We start from the raw sequence: 24674 nt of genomic DNA on the forward strand, positions 1-24674 counted from the left end.
TCCACGGGGTCGCAGAGAGTTGGATACAACTGAGCGATTTTACTTCACTTCAAGACACAGAAAGGGCAACCTTCCCAACCGAGGATCTTCAGACAGATAAAGTCCCTGACTCACCCTCACAAAAATTAAGAGAATCATCTCAATGTCAAAGCTAAACCATATTTTCTACAAAACAGAGGAAATCTTCACAGCCTTGGGGTAGGCAAATGTTTCTTTAAGAACATGAAAAGCCCTAAAAAAGTCAATAAACTGGATTTCATAAATATCCAAAATTCCTGCTCTTCAACAGATGTCAGTGAAAATAAAAGGCAAGGTGTAGGCTGAAAGAAAATATTCAAAACACACAAATCTGAGGAAGAGTTGTAGTTTCTTAATCTTAAAATTCAGTAAGTTGGAACCTCCCTGGAAGCCCAGTGGTTGACTCCATGCTTCCCCTGTAGGGGGCACTGACTTTGCCCCTGGTTGGGGAACTGAGATCCACCATCAGTTTGGAACTGTAAAGGAAGAAGCTGCAGGCGCCCTGAGTCAGGGTCCTCGCCTGGTCCCGGTGCTGGGTGCAGGGGTCCCTGCTGGAAATCCATCCACTCACAGCCCTTCATCACAAGACAGAGACACAGGTTATGAAAAATGTTTTTATTTGAAATCAAAGTACCAAGCAGATACTTGCAAAACAACGTACAAAGTAGAACTCAGAGGTGTCCGTTGCCCAGGCTGCCTCCGAGCCCCCCAGATCCAATCCTGCCTCCTGGAGCCCAAGCCCAGGACAGTCCCCACATGCTTAGTGGGGGGAAGGGTGGGGTGCTGACAGCGAGATGGCCTGATCCCCACACCGGGCTGAGGGTTCCTGGAGAACACTGGGCCCCTTCCCACACCTGGAGCTCAGCCCCCAGGCACCATGTCCGGGAACAGCCGTCATGGTTCTGTCTATATGGCTCTGAAACGAACTTTCCACCCAGTGCCCTGTGGCCGGCGGGCAGAGGCAGCTTTCCAGGCGCAGCAGGTCTGAATGGTAAAGGTTCCAAGCACAAGATGCCCAGTTTCACTAGCAACACGTTCTGATATGATCTGAGCCGGATGCAGGACTGGCTGGGGTGCCCCATCCACAGGCTCAACTGTGTGTATCAGAGATGCGCCTGGAAGAGGAGCGTCTAACAAACAAGGAAGTGACACTGCGCTGAAACCAGCACACCCAAAATGGCAGCCGACCAGACATGACAGAAACAAAACAGCCTCAGTGAGGGCGCTGAAATGGGTCCAGGGGACCTGACGGACGGAAGGACGGAAGGACGGAGCCCAGTTCCCTTCAAAGTGTGAGGTGGGCAGAGGCTTCTCTCTGGGCCTCTGGAGGTGTCAGATGGACAGGAGGCCCAGGGTGGCTGTAGGTATCCCCCACTGCAATGGCTCAAGGCCTGCAGAGCAGTCCCTCCCTGGTCTTTCCAAGTCCAAGACCAGAAAAGCAGAGGGCCGGCCAGCCCACAGACTCCCTCCCCATGAGCACCTGGGTGCCACCTCACCCATGCTGGTCCCAGACACCTTGGGGCACCAGCGTCAGCCAGTGGGGTGCAGCCCACCTCTGGGGGGACCCCACCAGCATGGAGCTGAGCCCAGAGCTGATCACCAGACCATGAGCCCCAACCCAAGGCATGTCCCCACTGGACAAGGAGTGACCCCTCCACGAGCCCTGGTCACTCTCCATGTGTCCTCCCTAGGAAAAGACACAGGGCACACCCGCCTCCTGCCCCCGGGGCTGTCCCAACTGTCCCTGTGTACAAGACACTCTTGAACCCAGAGCAGATCAGGGAGCCCAGGCACTCGGCCTCATTTAGGTTGAAAACACGATAAACCTGACTCTTTGTTGGAGCCTACTAAGGGGTTCACTGAGAAACACCCACAGAGCATGTGCAAAGGCCCCTGAGCGTCTGCGGGCAGGGGTGGGGGGCGTTCTGGCCTGTGCTGCTTGGACCTCTGGGTCCCTCTGGCCAGGCGGGTGTCCCAGGGCCTGCACCCTGACCTCTGGGTGCCCTGGAGGCCCCTGAGCCACGTGCAGACCTGCAGCACCACTGATGCTTATGCCAGAGACGGGAGAGCAGAGTGCTGGCCACACTAAACCTACAGAAAACTGTGGGAAGAAACCAAATCCATAGGATCCATGGGTTTCCACACTTGGGGACAGTTCCCAAGACACGTGTTAGTAACGGGCTCCCCAGCTACGGGCCGAGGCCCTGCCCCTGCCCTGCCTCTGCCGCCAGCTGCACTGGGCCCCCGGCCCCCCACCTGGCTCCTCACCAAGGCCCCACGTGTAAACAGTATTAATAAGCAACAGATGGAAAAATATATTTCCCAAGAAAACAGGGGAGGAGGCTCAGAGCTCAGAGCCCCACACCCCAGGCTGCTGCCACGTCCCTCGCCTCTCCTCTCCTCTCCGTCTGTTTTGGCGTTTCCTCTCTTTGGTTCAGCAGCCCCGCATGGCCCACGGGCACCGGCACTGTGCCCCCACAGCCTGAGGAGAGGTGGCCAGCCCAGTGCCCACGTGGGGCCTCACCTTCCGCTGGCTGCTACTTGTGCTCATGGCCCTCCGCCATGGCGGCCACCTCAATGGTGGCCGTGTGCTCCGCAGGTCCCGGGGCAGCCACAGCACCCTCGACAGTCCCCGTGGGCACCGTCACAATGGTACTGCCCCCGGGTGACACCTGGGCCACGTTCTGCAGGGTGGGACCCAGGCCGGGCAGGGTGAGCAGCTGCAGTGGGCTCACCACCTTGACCACAGTGCTGCCGTCCTGCATGGCGGCTGTGCTCAGGACCGTGAGGCTGGACGCGTCCGGGTGGATCTCCACCGTGTTGGGGAAGGTGGTGCCAGAGGAGGCCAGCACCGTGTAGCCGCCAAGCAGTGGCGAGGCGGGGGAGCTGGCTGGAGCAGCCTGGGGCGCAGCCTTGCCCAGCACGGGGGAGGGCAGGGTGGACACCACTTTGCCCAGCGGCACACTGGTGAGCTGGGAGACGGGCACGCCGGGCGTCAGGGCGATCTGGGCAGACTGGGCGAGCACCTGTGAGGCGATGGCGGCCGGCCCAGACGTGGCCCTCGCAAGCCGCGGCCGCTTCACAGGGGGCGGCAGGGAGACCGGCGTGAGCGTCATGAGCACGTTGCTGAGGTGCTGTGACTTGTGCTTGAGCTCCTTGGCCCGCCGGCGGTGCTCGTCACACTGCTGCTCCAGGGCTGTGGGGCAGGCACGGGGCGTCAGACCTCCCACCACCGGCAGACGAGGGCCCGCACTGGCCTGGGGCCTGACCGCCCATGCTCATGGGGACGCTGTCTGCAGGGTCCTCTCTGCAGGGTACCTGCTGCTCTGAGGAAGCATCAGAGAGCAGCTGGCTCGAGCCGCCCGACTGGGGCAGCCTTCCCTGTTGTCACGTACTCTGCTCACGCTAACGTTTGCAGGCAAGTTGCCTGGTTACAGAACTAGCCTGCCTCACATACACCCACAGGCACCTCCCGGGAAGGCGCCACCTCACAGGCAAAGCGTGGGGTCGAGGGTGAATCCCAGGGAGGTCTGGCTGGGGCTGTCCCAGTGTCACCCACCCCATGCCTGCCTCTGCACACCCAAGCACCTGTGGGCACAGCCGAGGCCAGTATACCTGCCAGGTCGCGGGCATACTGCTCCCGAGAACGGTCCATCTGACACTTGTGGCTGGCCAGCACCTTCTTCACCAGGTCCAGCATGCCGAAGTTTTGGACGATGTTGTTAAGGAGGATGGCGTCTACACAGGCAGGGCAGGCAAACAGTGAGAACTGGCTGGCTCATAGCAGGTCTGGGGCACTCCATGCCACCCGCTGAGGTGTGGGACCAGGTGCAGCAGGTCCTGATTCTAGGGCTCGGCTTCCTCCCAGCAGCAAGGAGGGATCCAGACGGAGCAAGCTAACTGCCCACCCCTGCCGATGATGCTGGGCCAGCTCGGAGCCGGAAGAAGCAGGCTACACCCACCGGTATCCTGAGGCCACCCCCACCACACCAAGCCAGAAGAGGCCTTGGGGCCCGTGGACCAGGATAGACGGACAGCTCACCTCGCAGCTGCAGGGGCGGGTCCTGCACCCGCTGCTGCAAGCCCTTCATGGTCTCCACCAGCTCCTGGTGGAACTCCTGTATGACCTCGTCCAGCAGGCCTGCGTCCTTTAGCCCCCGCCAGAAGGCGAACGTATCATCTGAGATGGAAGGAGGGGCTCAGAGATGGGGAGCCCTGCACAGGCAGCCCCTCTGGTTCTATCACAGGGAGGAGTAAAGAACTGCCAGGAGGACACAGCTCTGGGGGAGAAGTGTGAGTGTCCCCCCAACAACCACAAGTGGGAGTCCAGTGGGTCAGCCCTGTGTATCCACCTAGACAATGCCCTGCAGCCCAAAAGTCCCCAGGGCAAAGCCAGCAGCAGGTGGGAGCCCCACCCCCCAGCAAGAAGCCCAGGGAGGCCCGCACCTCCAACGGCTGTGGTCCAGTCCCCTGGGTCCTCGCAGGTCTCGATGGTGATGGTCGCAGGAGCCCCATTCACTGCAACCAAGACGAGCTTGGTGAGCCTTACTGGTGACAGGCCAGCACCCCACCCACCACAGTACCCCCCACACACCCCCCATTTTCAAAAAAATTAATTACCGTCTATAAGCACAACAGAGGATCCACACATTATATATTTACTGCTAAATACGGACAAAGAAGGAGCTAGAAAATGTCTCCTCAAAGCCGTCCCCATGTCCTCAATACTCTGCTGTCCTTATCAGTTATGATGAGCCTTCATGCCTGTTGGCCAGGGGTCACAGGCCAGCCTTCCTGCCTGGCCTGTTCTCAGCAGCCCCTCAAGTCTGTTTCTCATTGACACTATTGTCTGTCTCAATAGATACCACATTTCCTTCTTGTAAATCAGAAAAGGTGGAACTCTGAGAGGTGTAAGCCACCCAGGCTGGTTCACCTCTGTCTCTAGTGTCTTCAGAGTCCTGGACACAGTCTGGATCTGGCCATTTGGGGCTTAGGAACAAGCCCAGCATTCTAACTTCTGGGTGAGTTTTCTGACCTCAAGCTCGCCTTTTCCACATCCGACAAAGTCATCAGGCTGGGGAATGTCAGATGCTTGAAATAGCTTTTTCACAGTCTGGACTGATACAGAACCTTTAACTACACAATAGGTGACTCTGGTGGTCTGAGGACTCTGGCTGAAGAAACCACCACAGAGGTAAGTTTAAGTAAAGCAACAGATTGTCCAAACCATCTAGAGACAACAGAATTCTAAGAGCTAAATCCCAAACTCCATGTGGCCTTTACCCGACATGGCACTGACTGGAGGCTCAGTGTTCAGAGTCTTCTTGGAGACCAGCCACTGCGGCCGCCTTTTACAAGGCAGAGAAGAGAGTGTGAACCCAATCATCCAGAGGAGGTCCTGTTCCCACAGAAGCCACCGGCCTGTCAGGAGTGGTATTTCCCTGTTTCTCCTGAGGGCAGGGGCCTTGCCATGACCCAGTCCCTCTCACACTGTGCAATGCTGTCCCAGGGCCAGGCCACCACCCAATAGCTGCAAACAGTGACCACTGGATGAGGAAAGAGTCAACAAGGGCCAGCCCCAACTGCTGGTAGCCTGCACATTCCTGGATCTCCCAGAGGACTCCCCAACTGAGCAAGCTGCCTGTCTGGGCAGGTAGGGTGCAGCGACTTATTCAGGGTGAACTCCAGGAGCTCTCTTTGCCTCCAAGCCACCCCTCCAGCTTCCCAAGTACAGGACAAGGCCCCTCGACCAACTACTGTCTGGTCAGCCGTGAGGACAGTCCCTGGCCACATGGCAGCAGGCCCAGAGTGACCAGTGGAGGAACAGCTGAGGGGCAACCCAATTCCCATCCTGGGAAAGGTAGCACCACCAAGTTATCAGTGGGCAACATGAACAGGGAAACTGGGACCTGATCTCATTCCAACTTGTTTTAAAAAGAATCTCTGTGCTCAAACATCTGGAAATAATCCCAAGGAACACCAGACCTTCTTCCAGTTAGAGCATTATAAACACATCAGCAACTCAAGTGACAGGAAGCATACACAAGCCCAGACTGGTGCTGAGGGGAGAGGCTCCAGGGCAAGGGCAGAGGGCGCTCCCCGAAACGGGCAAAGCTGGAGGTGGGCACTGGACATCTTCATGCTCTTCTCCACCTATGAATCACTGTATTTTATAATAAGAATGGCTTAAGAACATAAAGTCCTTCAGTCTTCCCTGTGGGTAGAACAGCAATTCAGCTAGATTTCCTCAGTGAGGAATGAAGAGGTGGGCGCAAACCACTGGGGCCTAGAAGGGACAGCCAAGTTGACTGGAGGCCCCACGAAAGTGGCCAGCAGTGAAGGGAGCCCAGCACCTGGTACCTACCGTCAGCAGTGGCCGGCGTGAGCGGGATGTACTCAGTGGGCGTGGGGCTGCCCAGGGACGCGCGCGCCCCAGAAAGGTCGATCTTGGTGCTGCGGCAGGTGTTGGAGCAGACCCTGTCATGCTGGTAGAAGTCCAGCTCCCCAGAGTCCATGATCTTCCTACACGGAGGACGGGCGTCACATAGGGTGACAAGGCTGCGGAGGCTCAGGGCCTGCCTGTGCTCCACCCCAGCACCACTCTCTCAGCACCGTGGTGATGCCTGTGTGTGGCTCTGTCCATGAGGAGTGCAACCACAGCGGCTGGTACCCAGAGGGAGGCAGCTAACCCAGAGACCAGTCAGCACTGAGGGCTGGCCCTCTTTGAGAGAGTGGCCACAGGACTCCCTGATGGAGTGTCCCTGGCCAGTCCGGTGCAGGGACCCCCCCCACACCGCCCCACCCCTGCCCCGCCCACCTAAGCATGATGCCATTCATTCGGATGGCTCGCTTCCAGTCCTTCAAGGTGGACTTGCCGGCCAGATGCACAAACTCCTTGGGGCTGATGACGTGCTCATCGTACTGTGGACAGAAGAGCAGAGCAGGGTCAAGACGGAGCCTCCCGATGCCCTTCTCTCTTGCCTGACCCTCTGTCCAGGGCCAGGCTGGGAAAGAGAGTGGATGGCAGGGCAGCCACTGTGGAGGCAGACATTCAGGATTTAGCCACTGGCAATCTTGACTGAGGTGGGAGGAAGAACCACCAGCTGAGCCAAGCCTGATCCTTGAGCTGCAAGGCCTGAGTGAGGTGCTGGCCCTATCCTGCTCCAGTGGTCAGGTACTGCCCCTAGCAGGGAGGGAGCTGGGTGCTCAGTACTCTCCCTTAACCATATACCCAGTGCCTGGGACCTAGGGAGCCCACCCCACTCTGAAACGCAGGGCACTCTCTCCCTCCGGACAGCAAGCAGCGAACTTTCTTGTACGTAATTTATTCCACAAATAACATTCACATACAGCTTACCAAGTAACAAGAGATACAGTCACAGGTCACTTCAGCCCACCTGGCCCAGCCCTAACAGCATCCTTCACGGCACAGGAGCACATGCCCAACTCAAGTCAGGGAACTGCCCTCCCTCCTCATGCGTCTGCTAGTTTCACCCAAATGTGGCCTGAGAAGGTGAATGATCCAACTCAGTCTTGTAGAACAAGCATGCACTGGAACCAAAAAACCAACACACAACTGCATTTACTTACAGCACAAGCAGGGGGGATGGATGTATCACAGACGCAGCAGAGGCAGAAACGAAAGCTCCAACGTGGCCTGGAAACATGGCTGGACCTGACCAGGGTACCAGATGCCCCGGGGCCTCCCCTCCCAGGGCATCTGCCCTGAGGGGCCCTGCAGTCTGTGTCGGGTTGGGCCCAGGTTACCCTGCCACTGGAGCAAAACTACCTCAGCTCACGTACAAGCCACACCTGCTCTGTCACGCTCCACAAAGAGTACATACTCTACAAATTGAAGGCTTGCAAACAGCCTGTTTCAAGCAAGGCTATTGGTGCTGTTTTTCAACAGCAGTTGCTCAATTCAGGTCTCTGTGTAACATTCTGGTAATTCTCCCAATATTTCAAACTTTTTCATTAATTACAGTGATCTGTGATCAGTGATCTTCAATGCTACTACCACGACTCCAAGAGCTCGGATGATGGCTACCATTTTTAGCAATAAAGCTAAAAACATGTACGTTGTTTTTAGACATAATGCTATGACACCACTAACAGAGCACAATCCAATGTATACATAATTTTTATATGTGCCGGGAAAACAAAAAATGTGTATGACACTCTATTGCAAGGTGGCCTTCTCCAAGGCTGCCTGCGACCAGCCTGGGAAGCCCTCTTGATGGAAGCGACTGTCCCTCCAAGCCAGGAAGCCACTCTATCCCTTGCTTTAGCTGGTTGGGAGCCTCCTCTGAGCCCAGGAAAGCAGGGATAGTCAGCACCCTCTCTGGCCACTCCCCGAGCACAGGAAGTCCACGCTGGACCCAAAGTGCCTCCCCAACTCCGTGATGCCTTCTCTGGCCCTGCCCCCACCTGACACTGCAGCACCACCTGATGGCCTGCCTCTCCCTTACATCCTGCCACCCCTTTCTGTCCTGCCTCCCTCTGAGGAACCAGGTTTTCCTCGACTGATTGGGCAGGTGTGCTCCACACTCAGGGTGGGCTAACTGGTCCCACTTACACCCGTCCAACTGTACTGACTGCCCTGTCTCTCCTCTCCTTAACCTAGAGGAGCATCTCAGACTGACCATGCCTTCCTGACCTCAACATCTGTGAAGCATGCAGGTCTGTGTTTCTGCAGACAAAGATAGCGTCCCTCAGTTTGTGTCTGTCTGATATCTTCTAGAGCAGAACCAGGTTGTGCGTTTCTGTCAGGAAATGCCACAGAACCCCTGCCTATTCCATCAGGAGGCTGTGGCAGAGACTGGCCCAACACTGACGCCCAAACATCACCACTCATTTAGCAGGTGATCTGCAGGCTTCACCCTCTGTAAGCAGCACCTTAGTGATGGGGATACTTGGAGACCAGCTTCCCCTGACTAGATGCAGCACCTCCTCACGGTGCTCTGGCTCCAGCACCCCATCTATGTTTGCTGGTTGGCATAAGAGTTTTAACTCTTCCTTGTTTGATGTAAATAAATGACATGAACTATACTGCAACAAATATGGACAGATAGATTCTTACTTTTACTTGAATTATAATCCATGACCATCATGCATTATTCTGATGCTAAAATGTCCCAGGGCCAGCGGAAGGTCCTCTGCACTAGCACCTAGTGTAGATTTTTGAAATGTGAAATTTTGAATGTATCTGTTCAGTTTGGGATGTGTTAAGTTTCTTGAAATGCGGGTGGCTATCTTTCCTGGGTTATGAGAGTTCTCAGATCCTCTCTCAGAAGTCAGATAGATACGTTAGACTTTCCTGTGCTTCCATTTTCCCTTGTGACACTTCGCTTGGTACTTGTCTCCATAACTTCTTCACTTCTGCCTTCCAGTTCACTAATTATCTCTTCAACTGTGTCTAATCAGCTGTAAATCCACCCACTTAGTGCTCGATTTTAATTCTGTTTTTCATTTCTAGTTTTTTTCATACCTGCTTGTGCTTTATTCGTGTTTGAGTCTATTTTATTTCTTGAAGTAATTAAACATAAATAAACATAATTATTTTATACTTCGTGTCTCAGAATTCCAACCTGTAGTATTTGCGGGCCTTAGTGTGCTGTCTGTGGTTTCTGTGTGCCTGCACTCAGGTGCTTGGTTTCCTTGTGTGCTCAGGGTTACGTTCTGCATTACTGTGAGCTGCTCCTTTTTGTGGAACTTTGTCTGCCAAAGTTACTTGAAACCTGAGATAAAGGTGAGTTCTTTGAAAAAGGATTTCTCACTTGTTTTTGTCAGATTCCTGGGGGAGCTGTGAGCCAGGAACCATCCAACAACTAAACTCTTAGCTAAAGATATTCACACTGTAAAGGCCACATGTGACTCCTCAGGAGGGTCCCTGCTCCACCTAGTGATGATGTGGGAGGGGTGTTTTCCTTGTCCCGGGGGTAAGGGGGCTGGGAGGATGTGATCAGCATGTTTTCTAGCCCCCAACATTGAGGGTGGAGACCTTTGGAAGTAGCAGTATCACAGGGACAATCCCTACCCCAACAATACGCCCCAACTGGGAGCCCTGGGCTTTGGCTCCTCATCTCCTGCCCACAAGGCTGAGAAACCAGTGTCAGGCAAAAGTTAGCTGCCCTCTACAAACCACCTTTACTCAGGCCCTGGGCCTACTTCCTCCTCTTTTGCCAGCTTAAGGAGGCATCTTCTAGATGCCTTAAGTGGCATTTTTAGCTGTTTTCAGCACAAGGTGAGTGGATACCTAAGCTACCATGCTGCAGGAAAAGCAGACCTCTCCCCTGTCCACCTTACCCACGGCTGCTAATGAGTCTTTGCAAAGCAGCTCCCTTGTTTAAACTGCCCAACAGCATCACTCCAGGAATGGAACTCACTGCTCTGAGGCTCTCTCATGTCTCTCATGTGATAGCCTGTTTGTCCCTGAAGCCTCCTTGTCCTCTGCTCTCCCAAACATGGGATTTCTGCCTCCTGAACTCCCCACCAAGGTCACACCCCTGCCTTGGGGTCTCCTTTTGTCTGCTTCGTAGCTGCGGCCCTGGGAGCCCCTCCCTGCAGCCTGGCTGCACGGGAACTCTCACCTGCACACACTTCACATTGATGCCGGGGCACACGAACTTCCTCCAGATCAGGTTGGCCCTGCTGTCCCCGCAGGTGATGGGGTACACGATCTCTGCTTCCAGGCTCTCCTCCTCTTCAGCCATCTTCACTTCTCACCAGGTGTGTTGACAGGGAAAGGGGCAACACAGAAAATCAGTTACAACTTCTCCAAAGCATTTCCTGCAAAAGTACAAGGTTAACTACCTTGAAAGAGAAATCAGAATCCAGGAGAGACTGAGACAAGACGAAGGTGGGCAGAGGGCATCTCTCCTCAGCCCAAAGTAAAGACCAACCGATGGAAAGAAAACTTCACCCAAACACTTACAGAGAAACCTATACTTCATATTTGGAAGAGCTCTGAAGCCTTTAATGTTAGGCTACAGAAAAAGGTCAAAGGTGGTAAGAGTCTGCATTGCTGATCACAGACAGCTACACTAACCAGGACCGCAAACCAAGCTCTCCCTGCTAGCCAGGGCCTCCATGGCACCTCAGGCCCACCTCTGGAGAGGAGCCCCAGGAGGGCCTCGGGAACCTTTGCCCCCTTACTGAAGGGAGGACAGTCCCCTCAGGCAAAACCACTTCTGGAGTGGCCTGCAGGTGCCACTGCCAGAAGGCAGGCTCCCTACCTAACACGGCCTCCTTGAGCTGCGAGGATGCTGTGAACGCGGCTGCAGCAGCCGCCGCAGCATTTTCCGTCTCCATGTTGTCCTCCGTCAGGTCACCGCTGGGGACAAAAGGGAAGGAGATAGAGGGGACATCAGCACCTCTACAACAGCCAGCCCCATGCTCCACTACCATTTCTGCCCCGTTTTCCAGTCTAGCCAGAGGTCATGGCGCCACTGACCCCATACGTCTCTCCTCACTTCACCTAGAAAACCTGGTTCCCAACTGGCCTGACCCTTCAGAGGAGAAGTTACCATGCATTTGGGGACATGAAGCCATGACCTCGGCGGCGGGAGAAGAGACAAAGCCCTCAGCTCACCTGAGCCCCTCCGCCACCGCCCCCCCAAGCCTGTCCTCACCCGTGCGGGGCGAGGTTGGTGGTGACCAGCACAGTCTTCACCTCCTCCACACCACTGCCGTCCGCCGCCGTGTCAGGTGTCGTCACCACCACCACCTCCTCCATGTGGACACTCACATCGGGGGTGGCCATGGCTCAGCGGACAAGAGACGCCAGGGCCCCGGGCCTGCAGGGCAACAGGGCAGGCACAGAGTCTGCACGGGGACCTTGCTACCTTCTGACAGTGGAGTGAGCACAGGGCGGAAGCCCTGGCAGAACCGTGGAGCTGCAACAGGCCCGAAAGCCCCACGGTCACACTCAGGTACTGGGGAGGAGCCAGGATGCAGGTGAATGCCTCTGGAAGCGGGTCCCTTTAGAATCTAGGGCTTTGCACAGAAAACCCTTGGAGACCCCGTCTCTGCTTTGGGAGACCCTCCCTGGTGTTATTTTGTCTTTGCCTCGTTGCCCTCCGGTGAGCCCCAGCCCTCTAATCTCTGTGATGGTCGCAGACAGGCAGGCACTGAAAACTCCGGGGGCCTGGAGGCAACTCACTGCTCTGCTGCTCTCCACCTTCTGATGCTTGGCTCAGGGCAGGCCAGGTACTGAGGTGTCACAGCACAAGGGACACGTCAGAGACCCGGCTTTTAGCCAGAGCACAAGAAAGGCAGTGTTGGAGCGTGCAAGAGACTGCAGAGTGGGGAGGTGGAAAGGGCCTGACCCCAGCCGTGTGTGAAGGCCCTGGTCGCTCCTCACCTGTGTGCAGACCCAGCCCGAAAAGGCCAGCCAAAGCTTTCGAGGACTAACCCCCAGGGTCGACCACTGCCCAGGTTTCAGACCAGCCTCGGATGGCACCTGAGGGACAGAGACCCTGGCACAGGCTGAAGGCTGAGCTGGTTCAAGACCACATCCGCCCACAGGAGGGGCTCAGACCCGTAGTCCAGGTCCACTTCTTGCTATAACAAAATGCTCCATCCTCCACAGGATCTCACAATATTCAAAGGATCCAGACGACGATCCAAAATTATCTACCACACAAAGAAGCAGGAAACTCTGACCAAAATTAGGGCAAAAATAATCCAAAGAAGCCCAGTCCGAGGTGACCATTGGAACCCCCAGTGGCCTGAGCTGCGGGCGCTCCTACTCCATGAGTGGAGCCGGCTGTCCTGACCGGGTCAGCACAGGAACCAAAGTCACAGCCAAGTAGAAATTTGAAAATAAAAAATATAATAACAACTAGAAACCCACCTTGTGGGCTCAGTATCAGAATGGAGATGAGAGAGGAAAGAGACACAGCAATGAAAATATATAGTAGTACAAAAGATCTAATGTGAACAACAGAAAGAAGATGGAAAACAAAATGAACAGAGCTTCTGGGAATGCAGAACAAAAGAAGTTGGCCATCTGTATCACCGGAGTCCCAGAGGAAAGAAGACCGTGTGGTGCTGAAAAACAACTCTGAAGAAATAACAGCTGAACACTTCCCAAGGGTAGTGAAAAATATAAACTTACACACTCAAGAAGTCCAACAAACTTCAAGCAGAATAAACTCAAAGAAATCTATGCCGAGAGCATAATCAAATTGCTGAAAACAAATGACAAAGTAAGAATGTCACAAAAACAGCAGATAAAAAGGTACCTATTTCCCACATGAGAACAGCAACCCCGAAGGCCTTTGGGACTCTCCCCAGAACCACAGAACCAGAGGCAGGGACTTCCTTAACATGCTGAAAGGAAAGAGCCTCAGGCCCGCATTCTGCGACAGGGAGAAGACTCTTCAAAAACGAAGGCACAATAGAGACACTTTTAGATAAAGGAAATTTAAGACAACTGGCCACAAGCAGATCTGCTCTAAAAGCAGTGTTAACAGGGTCCTTCAGACAGACGGAGATTTCAGCAGAGGGAAGCCTGAAGCTTCAGGAATGGAGGAAGGCAACCCATGTGGTAAATATCTGGTAAAACTCAATAAACAGTTTTCTCCTTCAGTTCTTTTTACTTATGTATTTAGCTGTGTCAGGTCTCAGCAGCGGCATGCACAATCTTTCATTGCCACGCACAGACTCTCTAGTTGCAACATGCAGGTTTAGTTGCCTGGAGGCAGGTGGGATCTTAGTTCCCCAACCAGGGACTGAACCTGTTGCTTGCATTGCAAGATGGATTCTTAACTACTGGACCACCAGGGGAGTCCCCAAAATTAACTCTTATTTTAAAAATATAAAACATACAACACCAAAAGTGACCCCAATGTAACCTACAGACTCTGCTTGATGATGAGTCACCTGGGCTTTGTGGTCTGCAACAAACGTACTGCTCTGGTGAGGATGCTGACAGGGACGGAGGCTGGGGAGTGGGTATATGGGAACTCTGGAGGTTCCTGTTCAATTGTGCTGTGAACATAAACCTGACCCCAAAATGATGTATGTAAATTACAACGGAATGAACAGAGAGGACAGTAGAAAATGAAAATAACAAGTTATAGGTGGAAGAAAATACTTGCAAATCACATCCGACAAAGAACTTGCCTACAGAATACCCAAAGAACTCAACAACAACACAATTTAAAAGTAGGCAGAAGATGTAAACAGACACTTCAGCAAAAGAGAAGTCCAAATGAGCACACAGAAAGCTGCTCGACATCATTAACCCACAGGAAAATACAAACTAAAACCACAAGAATACTACTGCACACCTATTCAGTTCAGTTCAGTCGCTCAGTCATGTCCGACTCTTTGTGACCCCATGAGTCACACCACGCCAGGCCTCCCTGTCCATCACCAGCTCCCGGAGTTCACTCAAACTCATGTCCATCGAGTCGGTGATGCCATCCAGCCATCTCATTCTCTGTCGTCCCCTTCTCCTCCTGCCCCCAACCCTCCCCAGCATCAGAGTCTTTTCCAGGAACAGCTTAAAAAGCACCAACGGAAAGCTGATGATACAAAGACCGGGAGGATGTGAAGCAACCGGAATTCTCACACACAGCTGTGTGGTGCAGCCACACTAAGAAGGGTCTGGACATTTCCATAAAGTTAAATACACTTCTCCTACATGACCCAGCAAACTCACTCCTAAGTATCTGCTCCAGAGAAATGAAAACCTGTACATACAATGTTATGACAGCTTTATTCATGACTGTCAGAAACTGGAAACAACTCAAATGACCTTCAATAGATGGACAAAGAAAGACATTCCATGGGGAACAGGGACAGTCTCTTTGAAGCACGGAGCTGGGAAAACCAGACCTCTGCAGGCAACAGACGGAGAAGGCGATGGCACCCCACTCCAGTACTCTTGCCTGGAAAATCCCATGGACGGAGGAGCCCGGTAGGCTGCAGTCCATGGGGTCGCAACGAGTCAGACACGACTGAGAGACTTCACTTTCACTTTTCACTTTCATGCATTGGAGAAAGAAATGGCAACCCACTCCAGTATTCTTGCCTGGAGAATCCCAGGGATGGAGGAGCCTGGTGGGCTGCCATCTATGGGGTCGCACTGAGTCGGACACGACTGAAGTGACTTAGCAGCTGCAGCAGCAGACAACAGAATGAGGCTGGACCTTCTCTTAAACCACAGGCAAAAATTAACACAAGATGGATCAAAGATCCAAACATAAGAGCTTATCCTGTAAAACCCTCAGAAGAAAGCAAAGGGGAAAGTCGTCCTGACACAATTTTTCTTTCTTTCTTTCTTTTTGGCTACAGTGGTACAATTTGTGGGATTTTACTTCCCTGACCAGAGACTGAACCCAGGCACTCGGCAGTGACAGCACACAGTCCTAACCACTGGACTGCCAGGGGATTCCCTAGCAATATGACACCAAAAGCACAGGCAAAAAAACCAGATCAATTAGCCTCCAATGAAATTAAAAACTATTGTGCACCAAATGACACTCTTGGGAGACTGAAAAGGCGACCTACACACTGGAAGGCAGTGTCTGTGCAGCACATGTCCACTAAGGGATTCACACCCAGGATGCAACTCAACGACAACAAAACAACCGGAACCACAGGCCAAATATCATCTGGAGGAGACATTTCTCTAAAGGAAATCTGCAAACAGCCCGTCAGCCATGGAACAAATGCTCAACACCCTTAATCACTGGGGAAATGCACACGAAAACCACAAGGAGATACCACTTCATACCCATCAGGATGGTTATTAAAAACAAATGGAAAGTAAGTGTGGTCAGGATATGGAGAGACTGGAACCATCCTGCACTGGTGGCAGACCAACAAAATGGTGACACCCCTGTGGAAAGCAGTCTGGTAGTTCCTCAAAAAGTCACACGTACAGGGACTTCCCTGGCGGTCCACTGGTTAGGACTCCACACTTTCACTGCAGGCAGTATGAGTTTGATCCCTGGTCTTGAATCCCTGGTCTTGATCCCTGGTCAGGGAATTAAGATCCCACATGTCACGAGGTTTAAAAAAAAAAATCACTTTAAAATCGCCCTTATCACCTGAAACTAACACAACCTTGTTAATCAGCTATAGCCCAATAAAAAGTTTAAAAAAAAAAACTGCCCTGAAGGTAATGTTGTTCTGTGGTACTTGGCTCTCATGGAGGCACCTCTGCTTTCACCAGGTAGGCTCTGAGAAGCCCAGAAAGCCACACTTAACCCCAAAGTTGCAGAAGGGCAAGGGCCCACCCTCCAAGAGCAGCTGTCCACACCCACATCTCAAAACTGTACAGAGCACTAAACAGTGAAAACCACAAACTAGAATTTCTGCCTCTCCAATGGCAACTATAATATGTTCTCAAAATTCCTCTTTCCCAATTAATTTTGAAGTAAAGAAAACATGACGAAATATTTCTAAAACATCATTTGGGGGCATAAATATATAAAAACAGATTTAAAATGTGTGAGTGCACAGTTAGTACATCAGATTCAGATCTAGCTTTCCATATCTTCAAAAAAATCAAATATTTTCCTTTGATAAAAATACGACCAGAAACAGCAGAGGGCCTAGGTCACACAGCAATGGCCCACAGACACAGTTTCTTTGATCCTCACCTTGTTTCAAAATATTTAATTAGTTGCAACTGTTTCAACCTTTACAGGCTTCACAGTTTAGAAATCCAGATTTCCAATGTCTCTTGAAGAATGTCAGAAGTAGCCATTCCTGGTGGTGGCCCTCTAGCCCTGCTTTTCCTTGAGAATCTGGGCTTCCTCGCCCTGCCTTCCTGGGGGGTGAGCGGGACACAAGCACTAGCTGTCCAGTCTTGACCACACCCTGTGTTACCCTGGCCAGGCGGCATCAGGCTCTTAAGTGAGCAACCTGTATGTGCAAGTTTCTCCCCTGTCCAGTATGTCTTCCCAAAGTCTTAAGATACTTCCTACAAAGAAGTAATTTCTGACCAGTCTGCTTAACGTACACAGAAAGCAATGGCAAGCCACTCCAGTACTATTGCCTAGAAAATCTCATGGATGGAGGAGCCTGGTAGGCTGCAGTCCATGGGGTCACTAAGGGTCGGACACGACTGAGCGACTTCACTTTCACTTTTCACTTTCACACATTGGAGAAGGAAATGGCAACCCACTCCAGTGTTCTTGCCTGGAGAATCCCAGGGACGGGGGAGCCTGGTGGGCTGCCGTCTATGGGGTCACACAGAGTTGGACACGACTGAAGTGACTTAGCAGCAGCAGCAGCTGCTTAATGTATCTTGTTACACTGGGGGTTTATTTAATCCACTTGGTTTTATCCTAAACAGATGGGTGCACACTGATGTACTCGGTTGTGCACGGTTGGTGGGAATGTAAATTGCGCAGCCACTATGAAAACAGTACCAGGTTCCTCAAAAGACTAAAAATAGAACTGTCATATGATCAGCAACCCCACTTCTGGGTGTATCTATGAAAGAGCAAAAATCAGGATCTCCAAGAGACACCTGCACCCCTTGTTCACTGAAGTATTATTTACAACCGGCAAGATACAGGAGTAACCTCAATGTCCATTGACAGATGAATGAATAAAAGTTTGGTATACACACACAATGGAATATAACTTAGCCTTTAAAAAAAAAAAAGAAAATTCTGCCATTTGCAACAACATGGATGAATGTGGAGGACATTATTCTATGTGAAATAAGCCAGACACAGACAAAATACTGCATGATACCACTTCCTGGAAAATCCCATGGACAGAGGAGCCTGGAGTGCTACAGTCCATGGGGTCACAAAAGAATCCAACACGACTTAGTGACTAAACAACCATCACCACTTACATGAGGAGTCTAAAACAGTCAAACTTAGAGAGGCAGTGTGGAATGATGATTGCAAGCATTTGGTGAAGAGGGACCAGGACATGTTGGTCAGAGTACAAAGCTTCAGATATGCAAAATGAGTAAATCCTGGAGGTCTGAGATACTGCATGAAGTCGCTCAGTCGTGTCCAACTCTTTGCGACCCAATGGACTGTAACCTACCAGACTCCTCTGTCCATGGAATTTTCCCAAGAATGTTGGAGTGGGTTGCCGTTTCCTTCTCCAGATCTTCCCCACCCAGGGATTGAACCCGGGTCTCCCACCTTGCAGGCATACGCTTTTTCGTCTGAGACACCAAGGAAGTTCTGAGATACTGCATAGTGCCTAGTTAACAATATTGTATACTTAAATTTTTGCTAGGTAAGCGAACTGAACTGCAGCGTTCCTACCACAAAGTAATAATGAGAACAGGAAATTTTTGGTGACTGACAGTTTAATGGCATAGATGGTAGTTTCACAGGCGTGCATGAAACTCATAAAGTTGTATACTTGTTATGCACAGTTTTTTTTGTAAATGAAAAAAATGACTGATGTAACTGAAATTTGTATTTGAAGTGTTAGCAAAGAAAGATAACCTTGGCTGTCTGGAAGAAAACTAAGCAAATCACAAAGTTCGGCAAGTATGTAACAGGTCATTACTGGCAATGGACCCCTACCAAGAGGTTCACGTGGCTCTGGTTCTCACCAAGGGGTCTGCAAGCATAAGGTCCCCACAGAAAGGGGCGTGTCAACGTGTCCCCAAGGATAGAGGGTTATCCACGAGGCCCTCATGGGAAGGGGGATTATCCCTGCGGCCCCCAGGAGACAGAGGGATATCCACGCGGCCCCCACTGAATGAGGGGGCATCCCCGCGAGCCCCACGGCAAGGGGAGTATCCACGAGGCCCCCACGGGAACGGGGCGATCCACGCGGCCCCCACAGGAAGGCGGAGCATCCGCGCGGGACACTCCACGCGGCCCCCGCCCAAAGCTCTTCCTAGCGCCCGCCGCCCGCCGCCTTCCGGCAAGATGGAGGCCGCGCCGCCGCCGACGCGCCTGACGCGGACCCGTGACGCCCGTGACGCCCGCCGCGCGCCGCCGCCCCTCCCCCGCTCCCCTCCCCCCGCCGTAACGTCCTGACGCTCCGCAGGGACCCCTGACTGGACGGCGGCGCGCGGCGGAGCGAGAGGCCTCGCCGCGGGGGGGCGGCGGGCGCTTACCTGAGCCGCGGCCGGGCCTGCGCGGGCGCCGGCGGGCGGGCGGGGGTGGCGGGCGGCGGCGGCGGGCGGGCGGCGGCGGCGGCCTTGGGCTCCGCTCCTTGTTGGGGATTCGGCGGCGGCGGCGGCGGCGGCGGCCCGGGCGCGCGCTTCCTAGTGACGCAGGCGGCGGGGCCGCGCACGCACGGGCAAGGGCGAGCCCGGGGATTTATTTGGCGCTCGGCGTGGAAACGGGCGGTGCAGAGAAATAAGGCCCGGCGAGGCAGGGCACGCGTGCGCGTGGGTGTGGGTTGGACCGGAGATGGATGTACCTGCCCTTTCCCGGGGCCGCGGGTCACGCTGCCCACCCACTCCCTCAGCCCGCTGGCTCACCTGCCTTGCACGGAGGAAACAAGAGACGGGAAAGGGTGCGTAGGAAGACTCGTTTAGGGTTGGCGAGAAATGTGAGTGACCTGCCCGTGTGTGAAAGGGTCTCCCCAGAGGCAGCAAGCGAGAGGGCTGCCCTGGGGGTCGTACAGTCCGAACCCTGCGGTTATCATATTTTATTTTTATATTACAGTAAGCCATAAAGACGGCTTTGAACATTCTTATTTCTGGATCGGCGCGTCGCCCCGCAGTGTTCATGTGTCGACCCCCAACCGCGCTGTCCTATGCTGTAGTCACTGACCACGTTTGCTCATCTTAATTTGCGTTAACTGAAGTTAAAATCCAGTTCCTCCGCTATCACAGAGCCACGAAGGACACCCTGAAGTAGAGTTAGGATCGCTGAGAAAACTCTTAAAATTGCAGTAACTGGCTGGAGTGTAAAGACCCTAGATTTTCCAGAACAAGAGATGGTTAGCAGCACTCAGCTTTCATGGGGTTCCTTTGATTTGGGAGCCAGCATAACCAGGCCTTAATATTTGCTTGAAAAGTACAGTGGGGGCCCAGGGGATGGTAAGTGGGGTTCACCTGCCCTGCCCAGGGCCGCGGCACGTGTGAAGCATCCCGGTCAGCTCCTGCCACAGGACTCCTGGAGGAAGCTGGGCAGCGGTGGGGTTGGCTGTTCCTATGCCTGCCTGTGTGCCAGGCAGTTGGGGGACCCAGAGGGTGGCCAAGGCTGGCTGTTCTCAGACAAGGGCAGGCAGGTCCCAGCTCTCCTCCTGTCTGGTGTCCCTGCTCTGCTTGCTGACAGCTGCCCATGACTCAGACCCTAGATGGAAGCCTGCTGGGTTCCTGGGTGCTCCCTCTCAGAAGGCCTGCTGCTGCAGCTAAGTCGCTTCAGTCGTGTCTGACTCTGTGCGACTCCATAGACAGCACCCCATGAGGCTCCTCCTCCATGGGATTCTCCAGGCAAGAACACGAGTGGTTTGCCATTTCCTTTTCCAGTGCGTGAAAGTGAAGTCGCTCAGTCGTGGCTCTTTGCGACCCCATGGACTGCAGCCCACCAGGCTCCTCCGTCCATGGGATTTTCCAGGCAAGAGTACTGGAGTTGGGTGCCATCGCCTTCACCGCTCAGAAGGCCTAGAAGTCTGAAAACAAACGCCTTCTTTAGGACTGAGCTCTGAACCTGTGTTCATAATTTGAGTTTCCATGTCTTCACATTTCTGAAGTGGCTGCTAATAAAATCAGAGGGAGGGGTTCAGAAGATGCAGAGGGCAGGGATCAGGCCAGGTTGTGCTGCTGCGTGGCCAGGTGACCTGTGTCTGCCAGCTCTGGAGTCTGTGGGCACCCTAAACTCTCCAGTCTGAGTTTGCAGGGCCTCAGTGTATGTCTGCTGCAGAACCTGACGCCTGACATTTGAATGGAAGTGCTGGGCTCTGCTTGGCTGGCGGGATGGACTAGTTCCTCCTGGCTAAGGCTGAGGTGGTGCTTTCTCCCCTGGGCTCCCATGGGGATGGGAGCTTCCACTTTTGGTTGCTTCCAGAGGAGAATAAACATATGAAAGAGTGATCAACAGGCCCAAGAATGCTGTGGGGTTGCCAAGCCCCGTGCTTTACTTCAGCTCTACCACACACAGCCCTTGACCAAATGGAAAGCAGAACCATGACAGGCCGGCTAACCCAACAAGTCCTGTCCCCTCCCTCCTCCACTCTGCCAACCTGCCAGCCCCAGGGTCCAACACCTCCTGCCTGCACCCGGTGTTACAGAACTATGCGTGGGTGAAAGTTGTATTCAAGCTCAGTACACACCACTCTATACAATGTAAGAGTATGAAGTTTTGATACAGTTTCAGATTCACTCTGCAGCCAACTTTTAAGAAACTATCTCATTTAGTATTAAAGACCAAGATATTAAAATATACTTTCTTTTTCCAACCGTGTGTCTATGTGAGGCTAGCTTTTCTCATATACTTCAACCATTCTCACTGATTCTTTTTTTTAGGAAACTGTCATTGTTTTCCATTTTATTTTTTGTTTTTCATTTTAAGATGTTAATGTGTGACAGGTGTATCAGTTCAGTTCAGTCTCTCAGTTGTGTCCGACTCTTTGCGACCCCATGAATCACAGCACGCCAGGCCTCCCTATCCATCACCAACTGCCAAAGTCTACCCAAACCCATGTCCATTGAGTCAGTGATGCCATCCAACCATCTCATCCGTATAGTTTCTAAGTTAATTACTGTTTTTTAAATTTCTTGGTTTTAATTCTCAGTGTGTTCCCCATTGACCCGTAAAGCCCACATAAACATCTCTTTGGCTGGGGGGCTCCTCTAAATTTGTAAGGTTATAAGAGTTCCCTGATGCTAAAGCTGAAACTCCAATACTTTGGCCACCTCATGTGAAGAGTTGACTCACTGGAAAAGACTCTGATGCTGGGAGGGATTGGGGGCAGGAGGAGAAGGCGACGACAGAGAATGAGATGGCTGGATGGCATCACCGACTCGATGAACATGAGTTTGAGTGAACTCCAGGAGTTGGTGATGGACAGGGAGGCCTGACGTGCTGTGATTCATGGGGTCGCAAAGAGTCGGACACGACTGAGCAACTGAACTGAACTGAAGAGTTCTCTGAAGCCAAAAAGTTGAGGAAGTTTTCTCAAAATTCCTAGTACATCCATGAAATAGATGATTGTCTGGCACTTGAAGTGATGTGTATGAGGACAGGAAAAGTGCAAACACGTCACTGTGTGCATGTCTCAGAGGTCTGAGCTGGGACTCCCTTCAACACCGCTGGGGGGAGTCCTCTCCAGGGTAAGGAGTTTAGGGGATCAAGATTTTTGTCTTTATACTTTGCAGTGATACAGGGAACATTATGTTTGTAACCAGAAAAAAAAAAAAAACATTGTCATATTGTCTACTCTTATTTTTCCCAAAGTGGACTTTGTGAAGATTAAAAACATGCTTTGCAAAATCATAAATTACCACCTGTATGTAAGGTTTTATTGAATACCGTGTAGGTTCTCACAGGGCAGGGGCTGGGTCTTCAAATCCATCACTGTTCTGGAGTCAGACACATGTAATAAACACGCACTTAACTAGTGTTGAATATACAAATAAGTGCATGGATGTTTTAAAGTTACCAGTTACATAATTACAACTGCTGTCTGGTTGAATTGTGTCCTCCACAGATGTGTTGATGTCCCAGGTCTCAGGCCCTCAGAATGTGACCTCATTTGAAACTAGGGTTGTTGCAAGTATAATTAGTTAAATAATGAGGTCGTGTTGAAGTTTGTGTGTGTGTTTGTATCTCAGTTGTGTTTGACTCTTTGCGATTCCATGAACTGTAGCCTGCCAGGCTCCTCCGTCCATGGGATTCTCTAGGCAAGAATACTGGAGTGGGTTGCCATGCCCTTCTCCAGGGGATCTTCGTGACCCAGGGATCAAGCCCGGGTCTCCTGCATTAGCAGGCAGATTCTTTACCATCTGAGCCACCAGGCAAGCCCCCATCTTGGAGTGGGGGCCCCTAATTCAGACAGTGGTCCTGTAAGACAGACACCCAGGGAGAGGCAAAGAGCTGAGTAATGTATCCACAAGCCAAGGATAGCTGGTTTCCAGCAGAGCCCCAGCTCAGGTTCCCTATCCCTAGGGAGTCCCCGGCTCATCAGAGCACCAGCCACTCGCTGGGGGTGGAAATCCAAACACTTCATTCCCAGAGTCCAAGTCACCAAGGAGAGCTCAAAGTAGCTGGGCTTCACTTAGCAGAGACCAGACCAGCTGTGTGAGGGTCATCAGCAAGCTGGGTCCTGCCCGCCCACCGGCCTGCATGCACCCCTCTTGGACCTGTCCCCTTCCCAACATGCTGAGTGCTGGGGATACAACCATCTTCCAGCAGGAGGGGCCCCCCACACAGGCTCTGTGGGGCGCCGTCTAATGACAAGTGGTCCAGGCCCAGGCCTGTTCTTCAGTAGCCCTGCGGGGGTTGGAGAGACTGCCTTTCCCAACAGCCAAGTCTGGGAGCCAGAGGCTGGCCCTGTCCTCGCTTTCCCTCCCCTCCCTGCCGGGCAACACCTGACTTCCAACTGAAAGGAGATGCTTCTGAGGCTTCAAGCCCCTTGTTGTGGCACACCGAACAGCATCCTAGAAAACTAATACAGCTGCCGAGGAGCTCAGTCACTTTTCCTCAGCAGGAAGAGAAGCAGAGTGCAGGTGCCGACCCTGCACTCTGTCCCACGCAGCTTGCTGGGCTGGGAGGATGTGTGAGGGGCTGGAGGGAGGCCCACTGGGGACGGCCCCTGTACTTCCAACCCACGTGTCCGGCTGCACATCCTGTTCCACTGCCGCCCCCAGGCACCAGACAGCCCCTGCTGTGTCAAGAATGCACAGGGTCCTGGAGGCAGAGTGTCCGGTGGTTTAGAACCTGTCCACGGGGTCTTAGACATTCCCACTTCCCAAAGGGGAACCTAACCCCAACCCCCACCCCAGGGTGGACTGTTCTTAGTGACTCACTTCTGCTTCCACAGCTAGTTCGCGCAGCTGCCCCAGAGACCAGCTGCCAAGTCGTGAGGATGCTCAGGCAGGCCGGTGCAGGCCTCCTGCCAGCACCCATGTGAGCCAACCAACCTGGAAGTGGGTGCTCCTGCCACAGGCAGCCTCCAGACAGCCAGGGCCTCCACCATTGTTGTGACTGCAGCCTCCTGAGAGGCCCCACACGAGAATGATCCCACTCCTGAATTCCTGACTTGACAGAAACTGAGGCGATGTTTCTTGTCCTCTGCCACTGCTTGGACTCATTTGTTTCACAGCAATAGGTACTGAGTACAGCTCTAACTCCTCCCCAGAATGAGTCCCACCTATGCTTCTCTGTTAAGAAGTGTGATTGCTCAGGGAACTCAAACTTGGGCTCTGTGACAATGGAGAAGGGTGGGAGGTGGTGGGAGGTGGGAGGGAGGTTCAAGAGGGAGGAGATATATGTATACCTATAGCTGATTCATGTTGATGTGTGGCAGAAACCAACATAATCCTGTAAAGTGACTATTCTCCAATTAATTTAAAAGGGATCGCTCTTCTAGGAAGGCTTCCCCATCATATCCTTATGTCAGAGGTTCCATGTGGTGATTGCCCCTCAATGCCTTACCAGAGCCCCTGAAGGGGTAAGAAGCCCTAACCTGTGATCAGCTGCTCCTCTGAGGATTCCAGAGTTGTGTGCTTCTTTGTGGCAAGCATGTGCCTGTGAACC

At 52.8% G+C, this 24674-nt stretch overlaps 1 protein-coding gene across 3 annotated transcripts; it reads right to left on the reverse strand.

The window, feature by feature from the left end:
* Positions 1–614: 614 nt before the first annotated feature.
* GMEB2 (glucocorticoid modulatory element binding protein 2) lies at positions 615–19220 on the reverse strand. Of its 3 annotated transcripts, none has more exons than XM_055433403.2 (10): positions 19082–19220; positions 11649–11813; positions 11253–11350; positions 10608–10735; positions 6836–6939; positions 6383–6540; positions 4465–4536; positions 4061–4198; positions 3607–3756; positions 615–3214 (listed from the first exon to the last, which is right to left on the reverse strand). In XM_055433403.2, the coding sequence occupies exons 2-10, from the start codon at positions 11777–11779 to the stop codon at positions 2556–2558; spliced, it is 1638 nt and encodes a 545-aa protein (XP_055289378.2). In that variant the 5' UTR covers positions 11780–11813; positions 19082–19220; the 3' UTR covers positions 615–2555. The 3 variants fall into 3 exon arrangements, with proteins under 3 accessions (XP_055289378.2, XP_055289386.2, XP_055289396.2); XM_055433411.2 differs by having other exon boundaries at positions 3634–3756; positions 19082–19217; XM_055433421.2 differs by lacking the exons at positions 11649–11813; positions 19082–19220 and having other exon boundaries at positions 10608–10806; positions 11253–11320.
* Positions 19221–24674: the final 5454 nt, after the last annotated feature.

The sequence above is a fragment of the Moschus berezovskii genome, chromosome 15 (genome assembly GCF_049115385.1).
Source record: "Moschus berezovskii isolate FMDL1 chromosome 15, NW_MosBer_1.0, whole genome shotgun sequence".
Taxonomy (NCBI): domain Eukaryota; kingdom Metazoa; phylum Chordata; class Mammalia; order Artiodactyla; family Moschidae; genus Moschus; species Moschus berezovskii.